Source organism: Motacilla alba, chromosome 10 (assembly GCF_015832195.1).
Source record: "Motacilla alba alba isolate MOTALB_02 chromosome 10, Motacilla_alba_V1.0_pri, whole genome shotgun sequence".
In the NCBI taxonomy this organism is placed as follows: Eukaryota; Metazoa; Chordata; class Aves; order Passeriformes; family Motacillidae; genus Motacilla; species Motacilla alba.
The window spans coordinates 6,185,188-6,210,890 of NC_052025.1; the positions used below are offsets into that span (position 1 = coordinate 6,185,188).

Genomic DNA, 25,703 nt, shown 5'->3' on the forward strand with positions numbered 1-25,703 from the left:
AGGCAGGTTATTTGACATATGTTTCATAATACTAGCTCTAAAGTACTAAAGATGGTGATTAGCAAAAGGCAATGGAAGAAAGTAAAGAGTATGTCCACGTAAAGACAACTGCTGAGCAAAGGATGTGGTCTGTGTAGTTGTACATGACCTGGCTGGTGCTTATCTGGAACAGGGGGGAGTCTTTCAGTGTGACCAAAGAGAAATACTTGGTATGGAGGAGGGAGGGGCAAGTCCTTCTTTTGTTTGGCTAGAAAGTCAACTTGTCCTGCTGTGCTGTTGAGAAGTTTTCCATCAGAAGGAGGCAGTGGTACCAGAGACCAGAGCACTGCAGGTCCCAGGGAACTGCCATTCCTGGAACTTGCCCTCACATGCAAAGTGCAAGTTCAGAACAGGCATGTTCTCCCATTTCTGTAGTGTGACTTATTAATTCAAGAACTTTTATGCATCTCTGCTGTTCTCAGGCAAGGATCTGACAGGAACTCTTGGTCTAGCACTGGGGAAAGGCATGGAGGACATAAATCAGGTTTTTCTGAACACAGTTTGAGTGTAAACCTGCTGCTGCTCAGGATACCTAAGCTGCAACTGAGTTAGCTACTATTAATTTCTTTTGGTGACATGTATTCTTTCTACTAAGTACTCTTGCTTAAAGAGTAACAGATCAAAGGGTGAAGGGAAAACTTGTAAATCTACAATCTTTCTTTTTTTTCCTGTTTGTTTTTGGGTTTTGCAATAGTGATATTTTTTCCCAAGGATTTTTAATGCTTGTATAAAAGGCACTTTCCAAGGCTTAACCATGCCACTGACCTATGCTGGACATGTTGCAAATTGGACATTGTCTTCTGTATACTAGGCTGCAGATTTCTAACTCTTTGCAGTGTTGACGCCTGCTCTCACAAAGAGAAGGAAATGAAGCAGAAAGATCCCACTGCGACAATTAGTGGCTCACAGAGAAGTATTGAAACAAATAATAAGTGGCTGAAGCAATTCAAGGGAGGGAAACACTAGCTTCCTACTCTACCACAATCTAATCTTCTTTCTCAGATTCTCTCTTTCCTTATCCCAATGGGGATTTTCACACACTTTCATTCCCACTGTTAGTGTGAAATGATTCTTTGTGACCAGCAAGCAGCAGTTTAGTCCTACGGTGCTCTTCTACCCTCTTGTCTGTTGCCAGTCTTATCATTTTATGCTGTACCCTTGTCTGAATTTTTGAAGTAGCACTAATGTCTTGTTCCCAAGCTGCTGTAACACAAAGAATTTTAATGAAACTAATTGAAATAGATTCCTCCTCTTTCACTGAGGCAGCTGGCCAAAGAACTGGCTCATGGGCAGGGAAGTCCTTCAGCTTTGGAAGTTAAAATACCCCAGTATCCTTTGCATCTCAAACGGGAATCTTTGCAGCTTGCTGGGTGAGTGGTGCTGGTGGCTATCCCTGCCCTGACTCGAGGAGATGAGCTGTGACTGAATCACCACATGCTGAAGAGATGATCAAGCGGGTGAACTCCTGTGGTCAGGTGTGGACGTGGCACTCTGATGAATGGTTCAGTGGTGGGCTTGGCAGTGGTGGGTTTACAGCTGGGAGTCGATGATCTTGGAGGCGTTTTCCACCCTTAATGATTCTATGATTCCTGTCCTACTCTCGGATCTTTCTTGGCTTGATGAGTTCATACCTCCCTCAAAAGCTTTAATTTTCTGCAGCATCTTTTGCTAGCAAATTAAAGCTTTAAACAAACATCTCCTTTGTGAGTGAGTTACTGCAATTATATTTAATCTCCTAGTGAATGCTGCTTTCTTTCAAGCATTTCTATTTTGCTCTCTATTTAAAAGAATGATGCCATTTCACATTCCCCTTGATGCACATTTCTTAGAAGAAAGCAGCCAACAGCCTGAATATATTGGGTGGTTTTCATCAGAGAGCCACGTTTGTTAAGTGAGACCATGAAAGACTTCAGATAACATTGCAGTGCACAGAGGGGACTCGTAACTCTGCAGTTGTTCAGAACAAATTGAGTGTCAGCTGCTCTGCTGCACAGATAAGGGGTGGGAAGGATTGCTCCTCGCCCCCTCAGCAGCAGGACAACTTCCTCCTGCACTGCTGGGAAAACATGATGCACGCTGTTCTGAGCAGTTCAGCAGCAGCAAGGGGAGGAGGAGACGCAGGGATGACAGACAGGACTCTGCTTTAGCTCCTGGGAGGGAGCAATCACTCCAAAACTCAAATAGCAAGCAAGAGGGAAGTTAGGGAAATTAAAGTAGAGACAGCAAAAGAGACAGGGAGGGAAAACAGTGACAAGTGTTTCAGTGACTTGTTTTCAAAAGGCCTCCTTGAAGTCTCTGCTTCAATGTACCCTTCTGTTGCTGGCTGTGCCCTGCTGAACAACTTTTGGCACCTCCAGAGTGGAGGCTAATGCTGTTCAGCTGCCCTTAATTTAGAACAAGTTTTTCTCCCCAAGGGCTGATCAAACTTGGTAGCTAATTTTCAGACTGGCACTGGTTAAGTAATCTTTCTCCTGTATCAGGAGTTAGGATCTGTCTCAAGCAGAGCATTCCCATCATGTAAACTGAGTACAGTAATTAATTCATTAATACCTTAGTACTTAGGTCTTTGCTCTTGAAAAGAGCTCCTGTCTCTAGTCCATCTGGCTGCAGTTGTGTCTCTCCCTGAAGCAAACAGTAGTCATGCAACTGGCAGAGTAGGTGAAGTAGAATGTGTACTCTGAGCAGAGGTTAGAACTAAAGTACTGTAACGTGCCAGAGCTAGTCTTGCTCACATGCTACCTTAGCAATTAGTCACTTATTTATGTACTTCATTAGATCATAGTCAGAGCAGCACAGCATTTGCTTCCTGAGAGATTGTCTACCGCTGTGAAACAGGCTTCAGTCTAGGTTCTGAAGCTCAGGTGAACCTCTACCTGATAACAAACCACCTCGTAACAGACAGAGTTCTTTCTAGATTAAATCTGTTGTTTCCAAACCCATTTTCTTCCTACAAATGAGATCTCTTGGAGGTAGCATAGCTACCCTTCTCTTAGCATTATAATGCAGCTTTTCTTTGCATGTGAGAAATCGTTACCATACAGCTGTGTACAGCTGTCTTTTTGCAACCAAGATCTGCCATGGTGCTTACGAGGCATCTGAAACTGCTTGGGAGTGCTGTGCTGTGGCAATTGCCTGGTGAAGACACAGGAGAAAGCAGGTTTTCTGCAGCAGATCTTTTGCTCAGAGCCTATATGTATACATGAACTTGGGAATGGAGAAGGTTATTTTTGTGCAATGAATAGCGCAGTCAACACATCTTTTACTCTTTTTGTCTGGGTTCAAGTGTAATGAAGCCCAAAATGCTGGCAAGAAAAAAACACCTGTTTTGCTGTGCTTTAAAATAAATACATTCACCTGGCTGGGCCAGTTCCAGCACAATAATAATAATAATAGTATTTTTGTGGGTTTTTTTAAAGTGTAAAACTAAATGTTGCAATGAACTGTTGCCAGTGACTATCTGGTTCTAAGGTTTAGAGCTCATGCTGGACACTTTATTGCTCTTTTCAGTGAAAATGCCCTTAGGGATCTTAGGTCCAGTAGAGGTAATATAAAGCAGGAACAGAAACACAATTCCAGGCTTTTTCCTCAGATGCTAACTCAAAAGTTACCAAGAGAAGATCTTCCTCATAGTTACTTATCGGTGGTGTGGTTTTCACAGCGCCAGTGTATCGCTGTTACTGGCTTGGTTTCAGACGTCAGACGTTTAAGCAAACACTGTCACGAACACATATTACTTTCTAGTTGTCAGTACGTTTTCTGGAAGCAGATGGTTTTTCACCCAGCCAGTGAGTATGGAGATGACAGCGGTCTCTCGCTTTTTCTCCTAGTGTCCGAGGGCAGCAGTACGGGACGCCTTAGTGCCCTCGCCTCATGAGCGAAGGGCTGGAAGAGCTGAAATCGGCCAGAGCTCAATGCACGCCTTCCCCTGCTCTGGCCGCGCGGCACCTGCCCGGCCGCTGCTGCAGAGGAGGATGCGCGGCCAGCCCGGGGCAGCACTGCGCTCCCCGCAGCCTCCGAACGCCGCTCCCACGGTGCGGGGCTGGACGCGGGTGGGCACCTGCGCTCCCGGTCTGCGGGGGATCCGCGGGGCAGCCCCGCCGCTGGGTCCCTCGCACCCTCGCCATACGCCGCCTCACGTCCGCGCAGCGGCGGCGCTGGACGGTGCGGTGCCCGTGCCCCTGCGCCTCGCAGGTTCCCCGCTGGAGATCGCCGCCGGAGCTCCGGCCCGCCGGGGGAAGGAGGGAGGGAGGGAGCGGGCGAGCGCGGGCTGCGCGGCGCGGCCGGCAGGTGGCAGCAGCCGGCGCGCGGCTCCTGCGCGGGCGGCGGGCGGGAGCGAGGGGAGAGGCTGCGGCGGAGCCCCGGAGCCGCCGGGAACCTGCTCGGGTCCTGCGGGGCTCCGGCATTCCCGGCCGAGGGCGCACCGCCTCCCATGCGCCGGGGGCCGCGCGGCTCTCAGCCCTCTCGCCCCCGAGAGCGCCTCGTCGCGGGGCGCCCGGACGGGACGCCGGCGCGGAGCGGTGAGGCGAGGCAAGGCCCGGGAGGGTGGGCGCGCCAGGTGGGCGGTGGGCGCCGTGCCGGGGGCGCGGGCAGTGCCCGGGGCGGCGGCGCTCGGAGCTGGCGGAGCCGAGGCCGCGCCGAGGGGCTGCTCCGCGCCGGGTGCGCGCTCGGAGCCGCGGCCCGCGGGCTCTCGCTCTGCCCCGGCTGCGGGAGCGCGTTCGGCTCCGCTCCGCTCCGCGGGATTCTTGCGCCGCGTGTTTTGGCTGTGTAAGTAGCCATTTCAAAGCTGCTCTCCTCGCACGCTCGGTTTCCAGGAGCCGCATCCAGAGGCAGCGTAAGGAGCTGCTTCGTTTTGCCTCGGTGTCCCAACAGAAGCCGTAGCTGCACGTAGCCTGAGCCGAATCCAGCAGTTTGTACGGGAGAGGGAAAGAAGTGGATAACTCGCCTCACGAAGAATGCGTGTTGCAATTGTTCTTGCTTGGGGCCAGATCTTTTGGTCTAACTAAGCACAGTGTGCAAAGCATGAACCGCGATTGGCGTTCGGTGTTTCTCTTCACGCTTTCCTGCCTCTGGCTTTGTTACCATCTCTCCTTTAATTCTACCAACACTTGAGCTGTTTGTGCTCAGTTGTCAGGCTAGAGGGTATGTGCTGTAGCAGAGGAGAAGCTTGAAATACCTTTTCTTCTCCAGCTGTGGCTTTACGTTTTTGCTACTGTCAGTGTGTCCATACCTGTGTGTTTCACAGCTCTTGACACACTTGACATTAATTCATCCAAATTATTTTCTTCCAGATTCCAGATACAGATGAGTTTAGAGAGGCTGGCAGCAGTGAGTTCCACAGGTTACTATGTTGTATGGAAAAACTACTTCCTTTTGCTTCTTTTAATTTTTGTGCCTGATGTTGTATGGACCTTATAAAATGAATTATGCTTGGTTTTTGCTCACTATCTCTGTGCTATTTCAGAGCTGTGTTCTTTCATTATCTGTCTATCTCAGCTATTCTTTATTTCAGGTTAAAGAATTGTTAGGTTTTTAGTCACCTTTCTTCTGTATCTCTTGCCAGTGTAATTGATCTTTTCTGTATTTTTCCGTATTTTTTTTAAAATCAAGGGATTAGCAAAACTGAGCTATATTCAAGATTTCAATACAACAGGGTTATATAAGGGCATGATGATGTCTGCTAGCAGAGATGACAGATAATTCAGTGCATCAATATTGTGAATAGCCATCAAAAGTAATAGAAGTATTTGTAACTCGATGTGTCACCTGTTGATAAATCAGTGTGATTTATTTTTTTAATCAGAAACCACTGTCTGAGGCAGTAGTGGTTAGTAGCTCAATACAAGGGTATAAGGTTATGGATTAAATAGTTGCCTGATGAGCTCTTAATATTCTGTCATGCTGTGCATGTTCTTCCTGTCTTCTGTGGCAAGAGCAGGAACAGAAAATAGCCCAAATCTGTCTGTTTATTGCTGTTTGTGGAACTGCCAATGTACTCTTAGAAAGTTGATCTACCAAGCTGTAGCTTGCCAACTTGGACTTCTTTCTGATGTAAACTTAGTAGTAATCTACTGGTTGATGTGGTTTTCATCTATTCAGTATAATCAGGGATTAAAAATGAAACTGGATATTGCTGATATTCATTTGACTCCTGCAATTCTTGGGGCTTTCTTTTTCACCAGGGAACTCCATCTCCAGAGACTCTAGCGGGAGAATGGATTTAAGCAGTCTAGGAGGAGAGACTGCCTTTAACAAGAAAAGTGCTGCAAAGTGAGCATTTGTAGCCAAGTTAGTTAGAAACATGAGGCCAGCTGGTATGGATTGTCATAGGGAGTCCTTCCAAGTGAGTATAGGTAGGAAATATGGATTATTTATCATTATTGTGCCCTGAACATAACTTAGCCGGTTTTATCTAAGAGCAGGGCTAACCCCAGGTCTTGCTGCTGCTGATTTTAATCTGAAAAAGCTCCATTGTAATTGAAGGAGCAATTGGATTCCTGATTAACTCTCAGAAACACTTGGAGGTGTTGTATGGTGCAAGATTTCAGTCTTTCTGCATTTCATACAGCAGGTTCCTTCAGAACCCCAGCAGATTTAATTGTAGGATATTAATTAGGTTGCTCCCAGGCAGTGATGGGTTTTATGATCTCAGCACAAAATCTTTGGTTATGCTGTAGAACAAAGTGAGCAACTGTGTTAGAAATGTGCATTAAATGAAGGCTGAAAACAAAACAAGAAAGCAGGATCATCTTGAAGACTCATATTGGCCTCAGTGTGTGGTCCTGTGCAGACAGTGACAACAGAAAAGCTGGGTTTCCACACTGCAGTCTCAGTTCTGTGTGATGTGACATCAGATGTGTGATATTCAGACTATTCACAGTGGCAGTTGTAGTAAAAACAGAGGTGAAGTGCTTGTCAGACACTTAGTGGTACTTGGGATTTTCTTTTTTACTTTGAAAATCAGATTTATCATCTACAGTGAAGTGCAGTCATTGCAGACACTTCTGTGGGCATTAAATTCTGTACAAGAGAAGTAAGGTTAGGTGGCTAAGCACTTAAAAAACCCAAGGAGCTCCAAAGTCAACCATGCATAAGGAATTTTAGCTGTGTCCCCTGTAGTGTTGTGTTATCATAACAAGCTTCAGGTTTGGAAGGTTGTTATTTTTGCAAGTAGAAAAAAAAGTAAAACAAAACTTACTGTGTCAAACCAACTTCTTAAAGAGTTTGGACCTTGATAGTAGCCCTTTTACCGCAAAGTTGATAGGGAAAGCATTTTGTAGCTTTGAATTTGTGAAATTCAAAGTATTCAGTGGTAACAGTGCTGGCTGAAGAACAGGTTCTGTGACAAGTCTTGTTCCCTTGAGTAGGCACATATTAGTTAGTTAGTAGTTACTACTACTTATTAGTAGTTCAGTTATTAGTTCTTTTGTTTTCAGACAGCAGCTCTACCTGATCTAAATGCAGTTTGGACCACGACTTGGGTAATTGTAAAGCTAATTAGGTTATGAATATATGTGGTTCAATATGTGTTAGCAGGATAAGTAACAGTGTTTTGCATTGCAGTGGCTTTGGTTTTTCCCGGGATAGTTAGCACTTCACACTAGGTAATTCTGTTCATGTATATTAGATTTTTAGGAAGAATGCATTGTTTAGTACTTCATTTAGAAGATTAATTAGAAGGATGTTAAGCAGATATTTTAAAAAATGATTAACAGAATGATCTGATGGATCTGATTTTGCCTCATATCTTACTCTGTATAAAGGAAGCAGAGCTGAGACCATGTGCTTTAGTGTTGCCTGGTTCTTTTTTGTTGATTTTTTTTTTCTTTGTGTTAGTGACAATAACAGTTTCAAATTCTGTAATTTAAACCAACTCCATTTTCTCCTCCTGGAATGTTCTGTCCCACCCATTTTTCTCCTGGGGACTTGAGTGTCATGTCACACATCAAATTTGTGTAACCCCTGCAGGGTTATGGCATTCCCAGAGATGGGTCAGCGTTCATAATTCTGGTTGCTGTTAAACAGTCAGCACTTGTCAGCACCGTGTACAGACATCTGTTACACATTTTATACATGGTGGTACCAAGTGTTGAATGTGGGGCTTCTCCACGGGAGCTGTTCTGGCAGGAGAAATGCAGATAGGATCTCAGTCCAGTCCTTGTGAGGGCAAGTAGCCCTGTGGGCTGCTGAGGTGAAGGACGTGTGAGTTCCTGGAATGTGGGCTCCTGGTTTCAACACTCCATGGGCTGCTCTGTGCTGCTCATTGAGGCCATTGGCATCTTGCTTTATCTCTGAACTTGTTCCTTTATCTCTGAACTAGGTATGATAATTACAGGATGTTGGTCAACTGTTAAATTTCCTGAAGATAGGTTACATGCAAAGATACTAAAAAAAACAGTCATTTGAATAAGAAGATTTATTGTACATGAATGAACCCAAATGATGTAGTATGTGCTTCATAGGTTTATTATTGTGTTTCTCTAAATCACAGCTTAAGGTCTTGCTTGTTGGCTATTTCACATCAGTCCTGTGCTGCTGCTACTACTTGGCATCTCACTTCAGTATTTATTTTGGTCCTGGTTTTGGAATTTCCCTTCACAGGAAGATTCCAGGCTCCTTATATGGAAAAATGTATTTTAAAAAAATTTACTTTTTCCATCAGTTCTGTAGATTTTATTCTCAGTAAGTGCAAGAGCCAGTATCTCTTTTATTTAGAGCTCTGGTCTAAGAGCCAGTAAAGTCAAGGAAAAGGTTATCAGCAACTTCAGTGTCTTTCAGATCAGGCCACTCCCACCTGATGTGCTCTTGTCATTGGAAGGCAGGACCGCTGATTTCAGCCATGTGTTTTCTTTGACACTAGAAGGGTTGGTAACTTGTTCTTTAACTTGACAAGTTATATGTATTGAATAGTTAGTTCCAGGGACTGGAGCCTTTGGAAGACTCTGGGTACCAGAAAAATATTTAACTTACAGGACTTGATAGATAAAATTCATCCCTTTGCAGAGGAGCCACTTGTTTGTAACTGTGATCCTTTATTCCCCTTCCTATAAGACTGCTGTGAACTCATGAGTTATATATATAGCCATATGTGATTAAGGGTAGAGAGAAATACAGAAAACTACCATTTCTTCAGTGTTATTTTTGTTGATTTAGCTTCGCTTACTTATGCTTTTTCCTAAACCCAAGCTTCTTAAAATACAAACATTAATAAAGGAATAGTTCCCTTTTAGTAAATCCAAGAGATAACTGCTGTGACAACAGAAGTTCCATGTTCTGAACTTTCAACTTCTGAACTTCCTTTATCTTTGTCTGGGTTGTATTGACCTCTTCTGGTATCAGACTGAAGTTTAGCAGAGAGACCTGGTAGTAAGCAGACTCTCCCTTTGTCTCTGTTGATGAGCTAGAAGGGCTGATGCAACACCGAGGACCTGGCTTGCCCAGGAGGGGGGCAAGGTCAGTCCTTTGGGACTGCATGGCCTGGTGAGATAACAGACCAGGAGGAGAAGGCTTCCCAAAGTGAAGTGTTTGTTGGGAGCCTGAGGATGCTGTCTGTAACACTGATAGAAGTACTGTGCTTTCCTGCTTGTTCCCTCCTGTGTGACTCATGATATCCGAGTTGGAATGTGTTTTCTTTGCTCCGGTTTGGGGAAAAGGATGGATAAAGAAGCCCTTTTTAAAAGCCTTTCTTCATGAAACCTGCTTCTTGGTGAAAAACATCTGTTGTGCTTGGCCTTGCTGGATCAGCACTTGGATATATGTGAGCATGGATACTACTCCCCCAGGAGAAAAACGTCACTTGGATACTTGAATATTGTATGACTAAAATCTGTAATCCTGAATCAGGCAGATTCCCCTGACACTCCCTTTGGATTAGCTGCAGAGAAGTGCATGGAAGGACAAACCTATCTGTAAATGGCAAATTCAGCAAAACTATTGACACTAATCTGAGAGTAAATGTTGACTTGGAAAGTATTCAGATATCCTGGATTTTTTTTCCACAGTAAAGGTGATTGCTGTAGTCCTGCCTTGATAACATCAAACCATTAGTTGGTTGTGCATTATACTCACATTTTTGTTTGGTTATTTTTATCTAAAACATGTAGTTTCTACGAAAGTTAAAAAAAAAAAAAGAAATATTTTTGCTTATCAGATTGGCAAAGAGAAGCAAGAGCCTGTCCAATCCCACCCTGCATAATTACAATAAAATGTCATCCCATGACACAAGCTGCCCAAAAGAGTGATAAATTGTATGGAATGGATGCAATTACTTAATCTGGCAGAAATGAAAGCTGTCTCATTTTCTTGTAGTTCTGTGGAGCTGCGTTCAGCAGCTGAGGAAGTGAGTGGTGAATAGTGGGCAACCCTCCTTGCTGATTTTCAGGGGTTCTATGTGAAATTGAAGCACTTTACTAAACCAGCATAAGAATAAGGATTTAAAAGAATAGAGTGGGTTAACCATTAACTGTCAGTATTGTTCAGTTTTGTTGGCCCAGGAAATACTGTTCATGTGTTGAAACACCGGGGTTAAGGCAGGATGTCAGTTTTGATTTTTTTGTGGTGATAAACAGCCATTAAAATTTAATTTATTTTACTCCTTTTCTTCTTCATGCATTGCTTGTACTCATTAATACACACAGCACACCAAAAAGATTGTCTCTTTTTTCCTTTCTTTCTTACTGCCCCCGTTCAGTTCAGAGATTTGCTCAGATTAAGGCAATTGGAGTACTTTTGTTTCTTCCCATAGGAATGTTTAGTGTTGCAGGATCAGGTTCAGATTTATTACTTAGGCACACAATGCTGCTGTAATTAATCAGTTGTCATAAAGCTGTGCCTTCTGCCTGTGTTTGTTGCTGGCCAAATTCATCACACCATGGCTGAATGCAGTGATAGTTGAGAGCATGTTCAAAATTTAAATAATAATTAACAATTATTTTAAACAAGAAACAATCTTTATGCAGTTTTGAATCATGAGGGCATGAAAGGGCTAAAATATCTTTGCTGCTTTCATACTGTTAAAATTGGACATAAACTATCATTTTCTGATATCTTTTGAACCATAGTGCTTGAGATTTAGTTGTGATTGTTTCTACTGCACTGAAATTGGAATGGGGAGAAACTGTTTCCAAATGTATCTTCCTGGCATTTGAAGATTCAGAAAGGTGGGGTTTATTTCTGCTTTTTTGTTTTGCTGCTTTCCTAAAGCTATGTTAGAAAGGCTTTTCAAAACTCTGAGATTTGCAGAATGCTTGTTTCCTCAGACCATACAGATGTTATGTTAAAACAGGGAGCACAGTGTGAAGCAGTGCCCAGAGTGATTCCATTTGAGTTGCATTCCTTTCAGCAAGTCTTCACCTATCTCCAACAGTGAGTACTCAAGCAGAAGATTAAAAGTCACTATATAAGACTGTCTGACTCTAAGCAGTTTGTGCAACAGCAGTAGACTCTCATTAAAAACAAAACAAACAAAAACCCAAAAGACAGCATGGTCACACTTTTTAAAAAGATCCCTCTATCACCTCTGGCATACAGATTTTATAAAGCAGCAAATGAAGTCCACAATGTTGGAGGAGTTACTTGGTTTCCTTTGCCAGTGTTTTGTAATAGGCTGTTGTTGTTGTCATGCAGATTCAAGAAGTCTTGCATTCACATTTTCAGTCCCTGTTTTCCAGTTTGCAGACACATGGGAAGCACTTAGTGACGTCAGGTGAGGGTCAGTGTGTGTAATAACCTGCCCTCAAGCACAAATAAGCTCAGGCTCTACTGCCAAGAGATGACCTTTGGTTTCTTTTTACCTGATGCAATAAGGGCCCTGTTCACTCTGCTTAGGCCAAGTCCCAGCCCCTTGAATAGATTTTCTTGAGCAGGAATGGCTCTGAAAGTTCTGAAACTTTCTATAAGGGTGGCAGAGATTTCTGGATTGTAGAGGACTTTGATACACTGAATCAGATTTGGCTGTTATTGTGGTCAGGAGAGGAGTGACTTCATTGTGACTTGCACAGCTGCCAACTCTGAAACTACCACTATGAAGTACAGTTTCTAGGCTGCATCTGATTAACAGAGACAGTGAGCAAAGTTAAAGCTTTTGTTATATACAGACAGAAAAGAGTACCTTAATCTGAAATGTCAGTGGCTGCAGATACAGCCAAAGGGTTGGATGTGCTGTCAGTGAGTGGCCCACAGTGTATTGTGGGAGTTACACTTCCTCCTCTTGGTATCCTCCTAATCTGGCTATGTTGTTGAGCTGTGAGGTACAGGGTCTCACTAAACTAAGTATAATAATTTTGCTCAAACTGCTGTGTTGCAAGTATGTTTGGGCTACCTAATTCTGAATGAAGTAGTGTGTGGCTAAAAGGGGAGGCAGAATAGAGTCACCTCTTTACTATGCAGTGACTAACTGTACTGATGGTTTCCACCACTCGGTTAAAAAGGGGTTTTCTTTAACCTACCTTTCTCTGCAAGCCCATACAGGAAACACAGGGAAGTATGGTATTTCTTACTGTTTTTTCTCTTCAATCCTTCTGGCTTTTGCAGATATAAGAGTGGGTACTTGTGTGCATTAGCTCTGGTGAATGACTTTTCAAGCAGCAAAGCATGTCTTACTCCTGCTCTCTAAGCAAACCCCGACTGGAAGCAATCTTGAGTTTACTTATAGGCTGAGAAAAACTCAAGTCTAGAACCTGACCTGGAAAGGATGACTGGAAGTCAAAAAGGCATCCTCCTCACTTGTTTAGGTTTTTTGAATAATGCTGCTCGGGAGGGTGACAAGGGCTGTTGGTGATTCTGCAAGGTTGCATCTTTTATCTGTCAACCATAACGTCATTCTTCACAGGCCAATGGATGGCATCTTCCAAACTATGCATTTCCTAATAGGGAGATTTTAATCTGAAGCTGGTGAAAGGTTTCAACTTCCCTGCTCAGTGAATGATAGCTCAAGATTCCTTGAATGTATGATTATCTTTGTGGTTTTGTGTCAAGGACTGGTATCTCCTGTAGGAGTGTAACAGTTCATGCAGTTTACACTAAATGGACTGAAATACGAACTGTCATCCAGACCACCAGAGCACATGAGGCATAGCAGCGAGACAAGATTTGAAGGATGTCTAAAATCCCTTTCAAGCTGACAGGATAAGAATAAACAGCTCCCTCTCCCAACACTTAAAGGATCTTGCAGTTCAGCTTTAAAATGCAGGAGGCTGAAGGGTTCACCACGTGGAGGTTATGATTGATACAAGCATTAGGATATTTCTGGAACCCAAACCAAATAAGGACCTCAGGAAAATGATATTCAGTGGCATCAGTCTCAGGGGTGGAATTGAAAATGTAAATTGTTTCTGGATTTCTGAACATGGGGATTTTACATTTTTCTGTTGTCACTAATCATGCTGAATCTTAATTTCTCTTTCTTGAAAGACACAATGATAGTGTTGTTTGTCATCTTTACTAATTGAAGCTCAGTAACTTAGTTTTCTTCCCTTTTTTCTCCATTAACATCTTCTTCCCATAGAAAAGAGATGCACCTCTGCAAATGTACCCCTTTAAGTGGTAAAGGCTTGGCAGCACAATTGGCATCTGATGCTACTATCCTACTATCTTGGTTGTCAGTCCAGTTTTGGAACTGAACTCTTTGTAAGATTCTATAAATATCAAGCTCAGCAGATAAACATATTGAATGTCTATGTTGTTGTGCTGGAGACCTCATCTAAACTTCATTGTGGGTGAAAGCTAAATAGAACACTGTGAAACAGTTCTTCACTGTGTTCTCTGAGTCATCCCTGTATTTACTTGCATTCAGAATTTAATATTTGCAAAAGATGTACAAGATAACTTACTGCCATTTTTCCAGTTTATTGTTCGTGTTGGGTTGAAGTTCCCTGGTATTCTATTTTGAAATTATGAAAAAAATACTTGATTTCATAGTGCTCTTGCAAGATCTCTCATTAGAGAGATTCATCGTAAGAAACATAAAAGAAAACAATAAATCTTCAAATTCCATTGTTGCATTTCTGTACCAGTATGTGGGAAGCCTCACATCAGAAAGAATTTTAATCAGAAATAAATTAGAATCTCATCATTCTTACAGTATTTAATAACAACATAATTTAGGCAATCTTGCTCAACTCATTCATTTCAAGATGTTTTAGGAGCCTAAACTCTGAAATGCACAATGAAGATGTGTAAGCTACACGGTGAAGTGTTTTTCTGTCTATGATCTAGCAGTTTTCTATACTTCCTCTTAAAAAATAAAACATCTAAGTCTTACTATTAGGTATATGACATTTCCTTGATGTGAACAGTTGAATTTTTTTCTGCTTTTTTGAACAGAGGCATGTTCAGCAGTTACCAGGATGGCATAATAATCTCAGCACTGTTTATTTTGGACATGTGTCACTTATTTTTCAATGGTCCCTAAAATATATTCCCACACAGGTACCTGAGAAGTTCTGCATCCTTGTGTCTGGCCTCTGGTCAGTTGAAGCCTTGTGTTGCTCTCATGCACTGAAACTATTTAGCAAGTGTTGAGTGCCCAAATGATCCCAAATGCTAAAGGACAAGGTGTCGTTTGAATGTTTAGGGTGGTGCACCTCTGCCCCTCCCTGCCCCAGTACAGTACAGCTCAGCCAAGCTGTTGCTCAGCTTTTTCATGACAACTGAGTTGCAACGCAGCTGTCACCTGAGCAGTACTGGTCACTGACTGAAGTGAAGCTCAAATCATGTAGGAATTGCATGACAGAAAAGAGAAATCTCTTCTTTTTACCAAAATAAAGCAGTTTGCTGACTGCAGAAGAGGACTTTCATCATGTTTAGAGTCTATTACGAAAGCCTTGGTCACTTTTTCTTGGACATTTTTTAGTACAAAATGTCCGTCAGTGGGTACCTGTGGTGTTTTTCCTTCCAGTTTTGGCAGTAATGAAATGCATGTTAAAACACTTGTCCTTGAAAACTTGTGTAGAAAAGGATTTGGTGAGTTATTTTGGGATGTGTGCCCACAATAATCTCCATTAGAGAAAGAACAGGAATCAGTGCTCTGCAGTGCAGCCCTGCACTGAAACACTGGGGATAGTCCTTGGAATACCAAGACTGTTCCTTTGCTGCCAAACTACAGGGGAGAGAGACAAGTTGGGTTTTGGCCTGGCATATCCATTTATAAATATGTTTTATTTCTAAGTATATGGACTAATAAACTGACACGGAATTGCCTTGCTTTTACCTGTAATGACAAATAGCTTTGGGTTGGGTTTCTTTGGGATTTTTTCCCCCCAATTGTTCTTCTGTGTCAAAGACCCATTAAGTCTTGAGGGAATGCCAGCCTTCCTTTAGAATGCCTAACCCAAGGCAGAGAGCTGCGTAACAGGCAGGGAAATCTCTAAAGTTCCCCAGAAATGGGTTTTTATCACATTTATAGTTTAGTACATCAAGAAGTGCCCTTGCAGACACTGTAGCTGAAGTTTGAAATTGAATCCCAAGGATATTCCTGCTAATTTCAATAGGATGCCTGTGTTGTATTTATAGGTACATGTTCCAGTTAGTAACTGTTCCTCTGCATAGAGTTTAACTTTAGAAAATCAAACATCTCGGATGATAGTGGATATGAATAGCTATCCAGAAGAGAAATACTGAGTCATTCTTGACAAGTCTGTTTTCTCTGGAAACTGGGAGATGCAGTGATCTTTTCCAAGGACTAAGAAGGCTTAGCTTAGCCATTAGAGGTTGGCTAACAAGTTTAAAAGTGGTTTGGTTTGACTTTGCAGTGTCTCTGTACTGAAACACTTCTATCCTTGTCTGCTGTGGATAATATAGAAATATTCCCAGAAAGCATTGTCATTTGGAGATATTACTTGTGCAGAGAGAAGGCTCCCACTGATACAGCAAAGAAAATACTTCATTTCTGAATAAGTGAGCAAAGATTACAAGTCCACATCTCATACTGTCCTCCATGTTGTGTTCTGACAGTGGTCACACCTCAGAAATCATGCCAATAGAACAGGAGGAACTTTGACAAAGTTAATATTTTGAGATTGTACGTGTTCAGGTAATAGCTTGATGGGGAGAATTTTTTTAAATTAAAAAAAAAATGTGAGGACTGTGATATATTTAAGCCTTCCTCTACTGCTTAATTCCTTCCTTAGGAAGTCACAGCTATGAAGTTCAGGATTTTTATGTTGTCAGAAATGTTTCTGTGAGTTCACAGAAGAATTGCTGACTCCTTTTACTCTCCTGTTATTGTGAATCAGCTCTAATTTATGGAAAGGGTAGTTTACATCAGTTTTCCTATTTGTGTTGGAGCAATGCAGAGAGTTAACTGTGGTAGGCTAATGGCACACCACACACATCTATTTACCAGTAAATGAATTACATCTTTCAGAGGGCACGTTAGCAACAGGAACACTTGTTCTTTACCTATAAATGATGTTGAACGTTGCCTAATACTTTAAAAATTATTCTCCAAGGCACAGCTTCCTATATTTTGTCCTTTCTTTTACTACATATTGGAGGATATTGATGCTTAGGCATGTATTTACAGTGTTTCTTGAATACCATTCTCATGGGAAGCAGTTTAAAAAATTTTAACAAAGGACTTGTTCCTGCCAGACAGACATTCTTATTAAACAGATGGGTGAAAATCATGTTTCCTTTTTGCAGAAAGAAGGTATCTTCTAACTTCACAATAATTATGTAATATACATGGTTTTTACATAATGAGAGGGGTGTCTCCCGGCTGCATTACTCAGAAATAGCTGATTATACTCCTGAAATATGTTGTGTTTTACTATCCTTGTACATGTGCCTTCAATTAGCTTTGCTGAAATATTTGTTTTCTTTGACCTTTTTAAACAGGGTGTGTTACAACTCTCTGATTGGAGCTGGTGGGTCCTTGGTTTTCATGCAAGAGACAGTAGGTCCTCAGAACCACCATGTAAATGCTGTTGAGAGCCTGTGTTTTGAAGGCAGACTAGGAAAAGCTTCTTACTTTCAACCTTCAATTCTGAAAATGGCCTTCATTAAAAAAGGTTAAAGATCAAATTTTCTTATGCTCTTCTGAAAGGAGTGTAAGAAAAGTTTATTTTCTTTGACATATTTACAGGTAAAGAAATTAGTACGGCTATCAGAGGCTCTAAGAAATTTCCATTTTTCCTAGTTGTTCTGAAATGCAGTTAGATGCTTGCTAATACCAGTATTATTAAGACTTGTACTAAATAAATTGATTTGCAGACTGACATTTCATTTATAATCCTTCTCTCAGTTATTTCCATCCATTCCTGGATGGAATGCCCATCCAGGGCATTCTAACTACCGGTCACAGCAGACAGCTTTACCTGAGTTTCCACCAAATGGAGTGGGTCTCAAAACAGTACCTGAACCAAACAAAAAGCACCACTCCACCTACTTACACTTGATAGAAAAGTAATTAGAACAGGAACTTGTTGAAAAGACATTTGTGCTGTTACTGCTCATTTTGTAGACAAGACTCTCACTGTTCAATCACAGCAGCGCTCACACAGATTTGTTTCTCTTGCTTGTCATAACAATGAGGGATTCACCTATTTTGTATCAATGTTTATAGAGATCTCAGGTATTTCTGCCTGACTTTTTAGGCTGTTCAGTGTTATTTTTTCCATATCTTTCTACATGAGTAATCAGATAAGTGTTGATCAGGATTATTGAATGGATAAGAAAGGTTGTTTAATGAAAAGGATTGTTAACATGTAATCTCCCCCTTCCTCTTACGTGTTCAGCCCTTTCTACATTCTTGGTCTAGAAGATTCAGATTGTAGCAAAAATGTTCTTTACAAGGAAAGGAAAATTTATTCAAATACGTGTAATGTGTTTTGTTAGAAAAGGTAATGATTTCTAATATGTAGAGCTGTGATAGCTTTCATGGTTTTCAAGTGCTGAAACTGCTAGAACCTTTCAGTTCTCTGGGGTGGTTAAGTGTGGAACAGGGAGTTTTTGATGGTTGTGTGTGCAAGGAATGTTAGTGAATCTGTGGGCAAAGGGAATATTCAGCCCCATTCACACAGCACAGGTGGAATATACCCGTTCAATATTGAGTAAGGTCTTTCATATGGGAACAGAAGTGCTCAGTCTCTGCACACTTGTCTTATATAGGGTGTTTCCAGTTTGTTCTGCACTAGTTATCCAGAACAGCTCTGACAAGGGTTGAAATTCCTTAAACCAGTGAATGGTGACAAGCTGGTATCAAGATTGCTACAGTACCTCTTTAGACATAGAAGGGAAGGTAAAAAACCAACCACCACGTGATTGCTAAGCACAGTTTTAAAACTAATTACAGGGATTTGGCCAAAATTGCACAATCTGTCACTCTGAAATCTTGAAATGAACTTAAGATAGATTTGCAATTGTTTCCACACAGTTGCATCCCAAAAATCTCTTTGGCAATTTGGAGGGTGATATGATCTCAATTTTGTGATTCATTTGATGTTTTGCATAATTGTCCTTTGCCTGGAAACTGCACATGAGAACTTTACAGGCAGTAAGCTTTTGTGAGAATTATCTAATACTTTCAAAAGGTAAAAAAGGGGATAAAATCAGACTAATAAAGGAATTTTGGTGCAGCCTGAATCTTGAGAAAGTATCATTCCTCTGGGTTATTATTTCAAAGACGTGAACCAGAACAACTAATTCAGTTTTTATGGTACTTGATTTGTGTTTTCTGGACTTTTATTAAAGTTTGGGAAGTCTAAACTCAACATAAGCTACCTTTTCAGAGTTTGGTGATTTTAAATAATGTCAGAACTACTAATTTACTACAATTTAACACTGCTATTCCAGTGTGTTTTCTTTCTAATTGAACTGGGTATAAATTAGCTAACTATTTGTTATATTTTATACCACAACAATATACTTTAATTGATTATGAGACCTATGGTCTTAAATCCATATTTAAGGCAATTATTGAGTTTAAGAAGACTTTAGTAAATTAAAGACCATTATTGCAATCCTTCCAGTTTTATATTTTTATTACTAGTGCACATTCAGCAAATATATAATCAGTGTTGTGAACAAAGATTAAGAATAATTAAAAGAAATCCTACTACTCAAATTTGACTGCAACTCATGACCTATAAGCATGCACTTTCCTGCTTCTCCCCTTTACTTACAAGATTAATGTCACAACCCTTGTTTGATCTTAAATTATATATTCTTCAAGAAAGATGGAAGCAAATTGTTTGAATTGTGGCACCCTCCAGAATAACTATGTTTCTAAAAGCCAAAATTTGCACTCTGTGAATGGATATTTTGGGAAATAGTGTGTATGATTACTGTTGGATTCTGCCACCTTTGCCCCCTAGATTTTCAGGGAACAATTAAATATTTCAGGGTCGGACGCCAGATGATCGGGTTACACAGTTCTCCCACTGAAAATCCAGCCAAATGAGCGGCATTTGTTCTCTGAGAAGCGAAACACGTGCTGAATTAAAGCTGTAGAAACGGGCCCGAAGCTCCCGAGTGGCCGGGGCGCTGTGGCCTGTCCGCTATTGCTGTGCTGCGGGTCGGGTGCCCGTGCAGAGCCCGGCCGGGGTGACTCCTCAGCGAGCCCGGCCGGGGTGACTCCTCAGCGGGCCCGGCCGGGGTGACTCCTCAGCGAGCCCGGCCGGGGTGACTCCTCAGCGAGCCCGGCCGGGGTGACTCCTCAGCGAGCCCCGCCGGGGTGACTCAGCGGGCCCGGCCGGGGTGACTCAGCGAGCCCCGCCGCCGCTCCCGGGCTGGCCCCCGGCACCGCCGCCCTGCCGTGATGCTGATGGTGCAGCGCCCGTACTGGGCTCCCTGCATCTGAGATTTCAGGCGAAGAAATGAAAACTTGATCTTCATCAAGCTGACATTGGAGACAGGCGCTGGGCTTTCTTGGACTGCAGGAGTTCTGGGCACGCCCAGAAGGAGAACCTCAAATTCTCAAAGCATTTCAAATGAAAAAGAAAGGTACCTGCAGGGTTAGGTGGAGCAACTTGCCGTTTTTGTTTAAATAAAATGTTTTCTCCATGTAAGCATCAGAACTTTTCATCAGATCTGATGCTAGATTTCACTTTTATGCAGCTTTCAAAGACAAGTGTATGTTTTAATGTAGTTAATGAATATTTGAAGAGATTAAAACTCTGGTGGTACGTGTCAGCAGCTGCAGTTCAAGCTGTTGGATGTATGCACAAATTATGTAGCTAGATAAACCTGGCAAACTGTGAGTGCTTTATCAAAGTCTTGTGAATGTAGTGAATTTTGGATGCAATCCAAAGGACTTGCACTGAACATGATTTAATAGATTTGAACAACTAAACCAACAGATACAATATACTTTACAAATGTGCAAGGCAACAGATTCGAAGGCAGTCTTAAAGGGTGTGATATTCTCTTTCAAGTCTTTCCAGATATTCCTTGTTTATGATTACCCCACACCACCCCCCAAAAAAACCAACCAACCAACCAAAAACCCCCAAGAAAACAAAACAAAAAACCCCTCCAAAACCAATCAAAACAAAACAAAACAAAAAAACCCAACAAAATGAGAACTTCTGCTATCAGTGAAAACATGACTTTGGAACAATGCTCAACTTTCATACTTGTTTCAAGTTGCCATTATCAGTAGCTGGCAAATACATAATCTGACCAAAAAAGTAAATATTGAAGGAAATTGAAGTTGGTTTCATATATATGTAAGTCACCAAGTTAGAAGAGGCTGAAAGCTCAGAGCACTTCAGGGCTTGGTTGAGTTTGTTCTGTTTCTGTATGATGAATCTCACATTCCTGTTGTGAGTTAAAATAGAGACTCTTGGATTGTTTAAGTAGGTCCTGTACACAAGCACATGTTCAGGAATTTCTGTAAATACATAGATGCAGATGTATGTGTGTGGACAGGACTTACAAGAATTACAGATTGATGCTAAAACGACATAGGAATTCATGGGAGTGAAATACATCCACTCACAATACACAAAGGGCACAGTCACATGAAAAGCCACATGTGAGTAGTCCCATGATAATTGAGGTTGGGATAACATTGGCTTTCTGCAAAATTTCAAACCTCTTAGTAGGAAGACGTTTCTTGAAGTTAATTAGCCAAAGGGTAACTCTTATCTTTGACTTCTCAGAAGAACTTTCTTCCTCTTTTCTTAAATTTCTGTATCTGTGGTGTCTGTCCAGATAATTCTGTGTATTGTGTCATTTAACTCCTTGAGAAATCTTTTTTGTCCTTATCAGCAAATTTCTGTGATTGCCTATGAGCTTATTAGATTAGGTTTTTTCCTGCCATTTTCCATCCCCACCCCTTTTTGAAATCACCATTACAAATCAATATTTTTATTTTCTAATGTTGTGAGAAAGGGTCTGGGTAAATGTCAGTAAACATCAAGGTAAGGGATGGTTGTGGTTGGCTCATTACCTGGTAGGGTAGCTGCTGAGACTGCAGCAGCAGGTGGAAGGTGTTACAACCACTCACCTGCAGCGTGAGGGGGGAGGAGACTTTAGGCAGGGTCCTTTAGTCATTTCTGTGACCCAATGCATATTTCATTATATGCAATGAAACACTTCTCCCTATCACTGTCACCCGTGGTTCTGGAGAGGTTTGTATTCTATTCCATCCTGTGAGGTTGTTGGTTGGTTTAGTTGATTGATTTTCTGGGAGGGTGTGTTTTTGTTCGTTTTTTTTTCCTCCATCTAGTTTCACAGATCAATCTTGTTTTCATCCAGCTTGGAAGTGAAATAGAGAACACTACTGAAAAGTCAAATGTTTCAGTGCAGTGGAGAAAGTCTTGCTGACTCTGAGAAGTCGAAGAGTGTGGGTTGTTCCAGTTAAGAAATTAATATATGTTCTGCTGTATGCAGGGTTACTAGAGGGGTTTTTGCTAGAAAGGTCTATAGTGCTTTTCAGCCCCTTCTGGGAAGGCAATTTGACTTTTACAATGCAAGACTTATTGAACACAAGTACACTTCATCAAGTTTTTGAAAGTTTCCCTGCCAAATTCATGTTATTCAATCCCAGTGTTAACCGTGTAGCAATTTCAGGTATTCATTTTGCCCTGGATCTTCTGGAGGGAAAATGATTGTCACGTTTGCACAATTTCATATCAAAGATACCACTGCCAAAATGACATGCCTTTCAGTAGGCTGTAAGCACCTAAGCTCTTCAACAATCTGGAAAACAAGCTCTTAAAGTCACTTAAATATTTAGCAGTTTTTACACTATGTGCTACAAATGATACTTCAAAAGAAATGCATCTATGAGTTGTGGTAAGAGGTGTTTTGCAAAAGGCATTGAAATGCAGCTGAAAGTAGAGTTAGTAATGCAGCTGCCATTGACAATGAAGATACAAATGAACTGAAAATATTGAAAACATATGCATGGACTTTAGGCACTGTTTTAAGAACAGTCTCTAGAAACACTCTGGTCCTTCTCTTGTTTCTTTGCAAAACTAGATCCATTATATTATCTTTCCTGTTTTTCAAACGAGGTGCAGTTTATAGAAGGGATTAGTGGAGTGTACATTGCTTTTTCGGTGTTTTTGTATCCCGTAGCAGTGTTCTTTTGAGACTGTGTCACTCCATACAAGGTTGTTGGATGAAAAGATTATTGTGGAGTGAAAAATCTGAAAGAGAGCACATCTGGAAAAACCCAAGATGATAAGAACTTGAAACCATGTTGGTTACAATCCATGATACAGGCAGATTCTCCATCTTCAATAAGTGATATAAACAACTATTGCACCTCAGTATGCCTGGTAACTAAGAGTCAGGTTGTAGGCAGAGAGACATTTATTGCCTTCTCAGTTCACAATTAGTAAATCCTGTGTTAGGGGATCTGTCTAATGCCTGGTGGTGCTGCTGGATGTGTGGACTTGCCTAATGTTTAAAGGAATGCAGCTTTTACTGAATGTGCTAAAATCTCAAATGGTGTGAACTGTTGCAGGAGATCCAGACTAAAAATCTGTTTTCAGAAGTGCTTCCCATCTTATAACAAGCCAATTTTACAGTGTTAAGTAGTGAAAATGGTGAAGAAGTTTGAGAAAACCTCCGAGATCTACGGACAACTGTGAAACTGCAGGAGAGGATGAAGTTTAGCTCAGCCTAAGTGCTTTCTTCCTCAGGACTAACTCAAACCTGTTACATATGGAACTTTTGTTGTGGTGCTTTCCCAAGTGCTCAACTTTTAACGCCTTCCATTAAAAAACTAAACAATCAAAATCATTACTCAATCATGGAATTCTCTCTTGAAGATGGTACAAGTATTCTGGGATTTTCTAAACCAAATTTGTTGTTGTTGTTTGATTTTTAGGAGAGGGTGGGGAATATTTAACCTGTCCAGTTAGCTGCAATCAATCTGCATTTTCCCAGCAGCAGGATCTGTACTTTGTCTAACTGCACATTTCTAACATTCTTGTCAGTCCTGTCCCATTCTAGGCAGGTTTCAATTATCTGGCTGTCTGACAGAAATCGAGAGCTCTTTATCTGTGAACAGCAATGTTCTCTTGTTTCTCTTCACTCCACTGCATTTCAGCATGTAACCACTTGTAAAGGGAAAGATACAGACAGTGGTTGACCAAGTTTTGAAATGTATGATTTATGTTCTAATAGTGTTTTATTTCCTCTTTTCCTCCCTCCTTGTCACTCTCCCACAGCCCTTCTGATTGATGCTGTACTTCCTTACTGCAAGGATCCTGCCTGAAAATTCTGGTGTATTTTAGATGCCAAATATATGATTTCAAATTTAGTAAAATAAGAACTTCCCAGATGTCTGAACATGTGAGATTATTTACAAACAAATCAAAGTGTGTTTGGGTAAACCTTCCAAGGGCTGGGAGGGTTTCTGTGTGTTCACAGAAGTTGTGATGCACTGATAGTACTTAAATGCTGTTTAACTCCAGATTTCCTCCTTGGCTGTGGGCAAGGCATTTAACTTCTTTGTGGGCAGGTTTTCCATCTGTAGTAGGGGAAACAACGCTGCTCTTCAGGTTTTTTCTGCAAACTGTATAAGCACTCACAGTCACCCTTGCATGGCCCACAAGATGCAGAGTGCATTAATAATATTACTGTACATTAGAAGTTGGTAACCCAGTTTCATTTCTATGAATTTTATTAATACAAGGCTTTAAATGAGATTGTTTGCTTTATTGTTATACAAGTGACGTATCTGGAATGCAAATTAAAAAGGCAAGTCAGTCTGACATCAGATTTGCCTTCTTGGGAATCAAACCAAGATTTTGCATCCCATAGTATTTCTGCAGAGCACTTTGGTAATATTGAAATCCTGTTGCAAAAAATGGTGTGCATACAGTTTATTTCTGTAACATACACTGGATATTCAGTTTGAAATGCTGTAGAGTCCCAAGAACTGAAGTAGAGATGACTAATGTAGGTCTGTATGCAGTTTTATACATATCCTGGGAAATACTGAGCAAGCAGTGTTAATTGTTTTTTCTCCTTTCTTTTTGTAGGATTTGTGTGTGATTGTCATTGTGCTGTGCCACAGTGAAGAGGTATTTTTCACTTCAAGATAACTTGCATTAAAAGATCATGGTAGACAGTTTAATAGTTTCTTTGAGGTAAGTGATGCAATAAAACATTTAAAGTCTTATTTAATATGCTCTTGACACTTCAATAAATTTCAATTTGGTGGTCTCTTGCTCTGCTGTTAAAAATGTCTGTATCATAGGAGGGTAAATAGAAATCTTGTCCCAAGACCAAATACTCAAGTATATGCATACCAGACATAGCATTCTTTGGTGATAGTGAGAAAAGAAAGTTCTCAGTGTTTGTTCATGCTTAGAGCATCTGTTAGTGTGTGCCAATGTGATGGTCCATATTACTGTAAAGTTCCTGTGTTTTTTGATGAAGCTGTGCAATTACAGTCACTGGGCTTAAAATGCTGATTTCCATGTTTTAGTACCTGTGCTGCAATTCATTCATGGATTTGTCTTATGCATTCCTGAAACAGTTTGCCAGTGGGCAAACATAGGAAAGACCTTTCAAACAGCTTTGCTAACAAAGGAAACATTCAGCTGTTCCTAAGCTGGTCTGTCCGGTTCTGTCCTGTCCTTGGGCGAGCAGATTGAGAGCAGACAGGCAGCCCTGGTGCCACACAAACACAGGCTGACCTGCAAGGAATGGCAGCTGAGTGCTCTGTCTTTGGGATGGAGTTACTGTAACACTTCTGCTCCAACCTTGCTTCTCCTGAGTTTGAGACATCAATATTTGAATTGCAATTTTGACACTCTCCTAAAAAGCTAGGGCAGATTTTCCATCAAAATGGATCTGTCACACATTACTGACACTACCAGTGTTATCTTTCCAGCTGAAAGATGACCTGCATACCTCCTCCTAAGCTATCCCAGACTGGGGCTGTTCAGCACATTTGGGAGGAAGTTGGGAATTTGAGACAAGTGCCATACTGCACTAGTCAGTACTGATCACCTGTGTGTGGACAATCCACACTTGGCCAGAATATTCCTCCATAAAATGCAGCTACTAAGGGACAACAATGTGTGAGAGATCTGCTTTGGTACCTTCTAGCTTCATTCATGCCGAGCTAACTCACTGCACTGATTAGGAAGAACTCTGAGAGGTATTCCTAAATAAGGTGTTAAATTGCAAAATTTTTCATGCTGCTCCTACAATAGACCTCATTTTGCTTTGTGCTTGTGCCTCCCAGTCTTTCCCAGTTG

General features: G+C 41.4%; 1 protein-coding gene across 3 annotated transcripts in view; it reads left to right on the top strand.

The window, feature by feature from the left end:
• Positions 1-4,330: 4,330 nt before the first annotated feature.
• Positions 4,331-25,703, top strand: part of THSD4 (thrombospondin type 1 domain containing 4) — a 244,912-nt gene continuing 223,539 nt past the window's right edge. The window contains exons 1-2 of one of the 3 annotated variants that reach the window (XM_038146963.1): positions 4,331-4,566; positions 24,477-24,584. In XM_038146963.1, coding sequence (XP_038002891.1) covers positions 24,556-24,584 — 29 coding nt within the window. In that variant the 5' untranslated portion in view covers positions 4,331-4,566; positions 24,477-24,555. Of the gene's footprint in view, positions 4,567-4,608; positions 4,804-24,476; positions 24,585-25,703 lie in introns of those variants that run through there. The other 2 variants (XM_038146962.1, XM_038146964.1) reach the window with 2 other exon arrangements.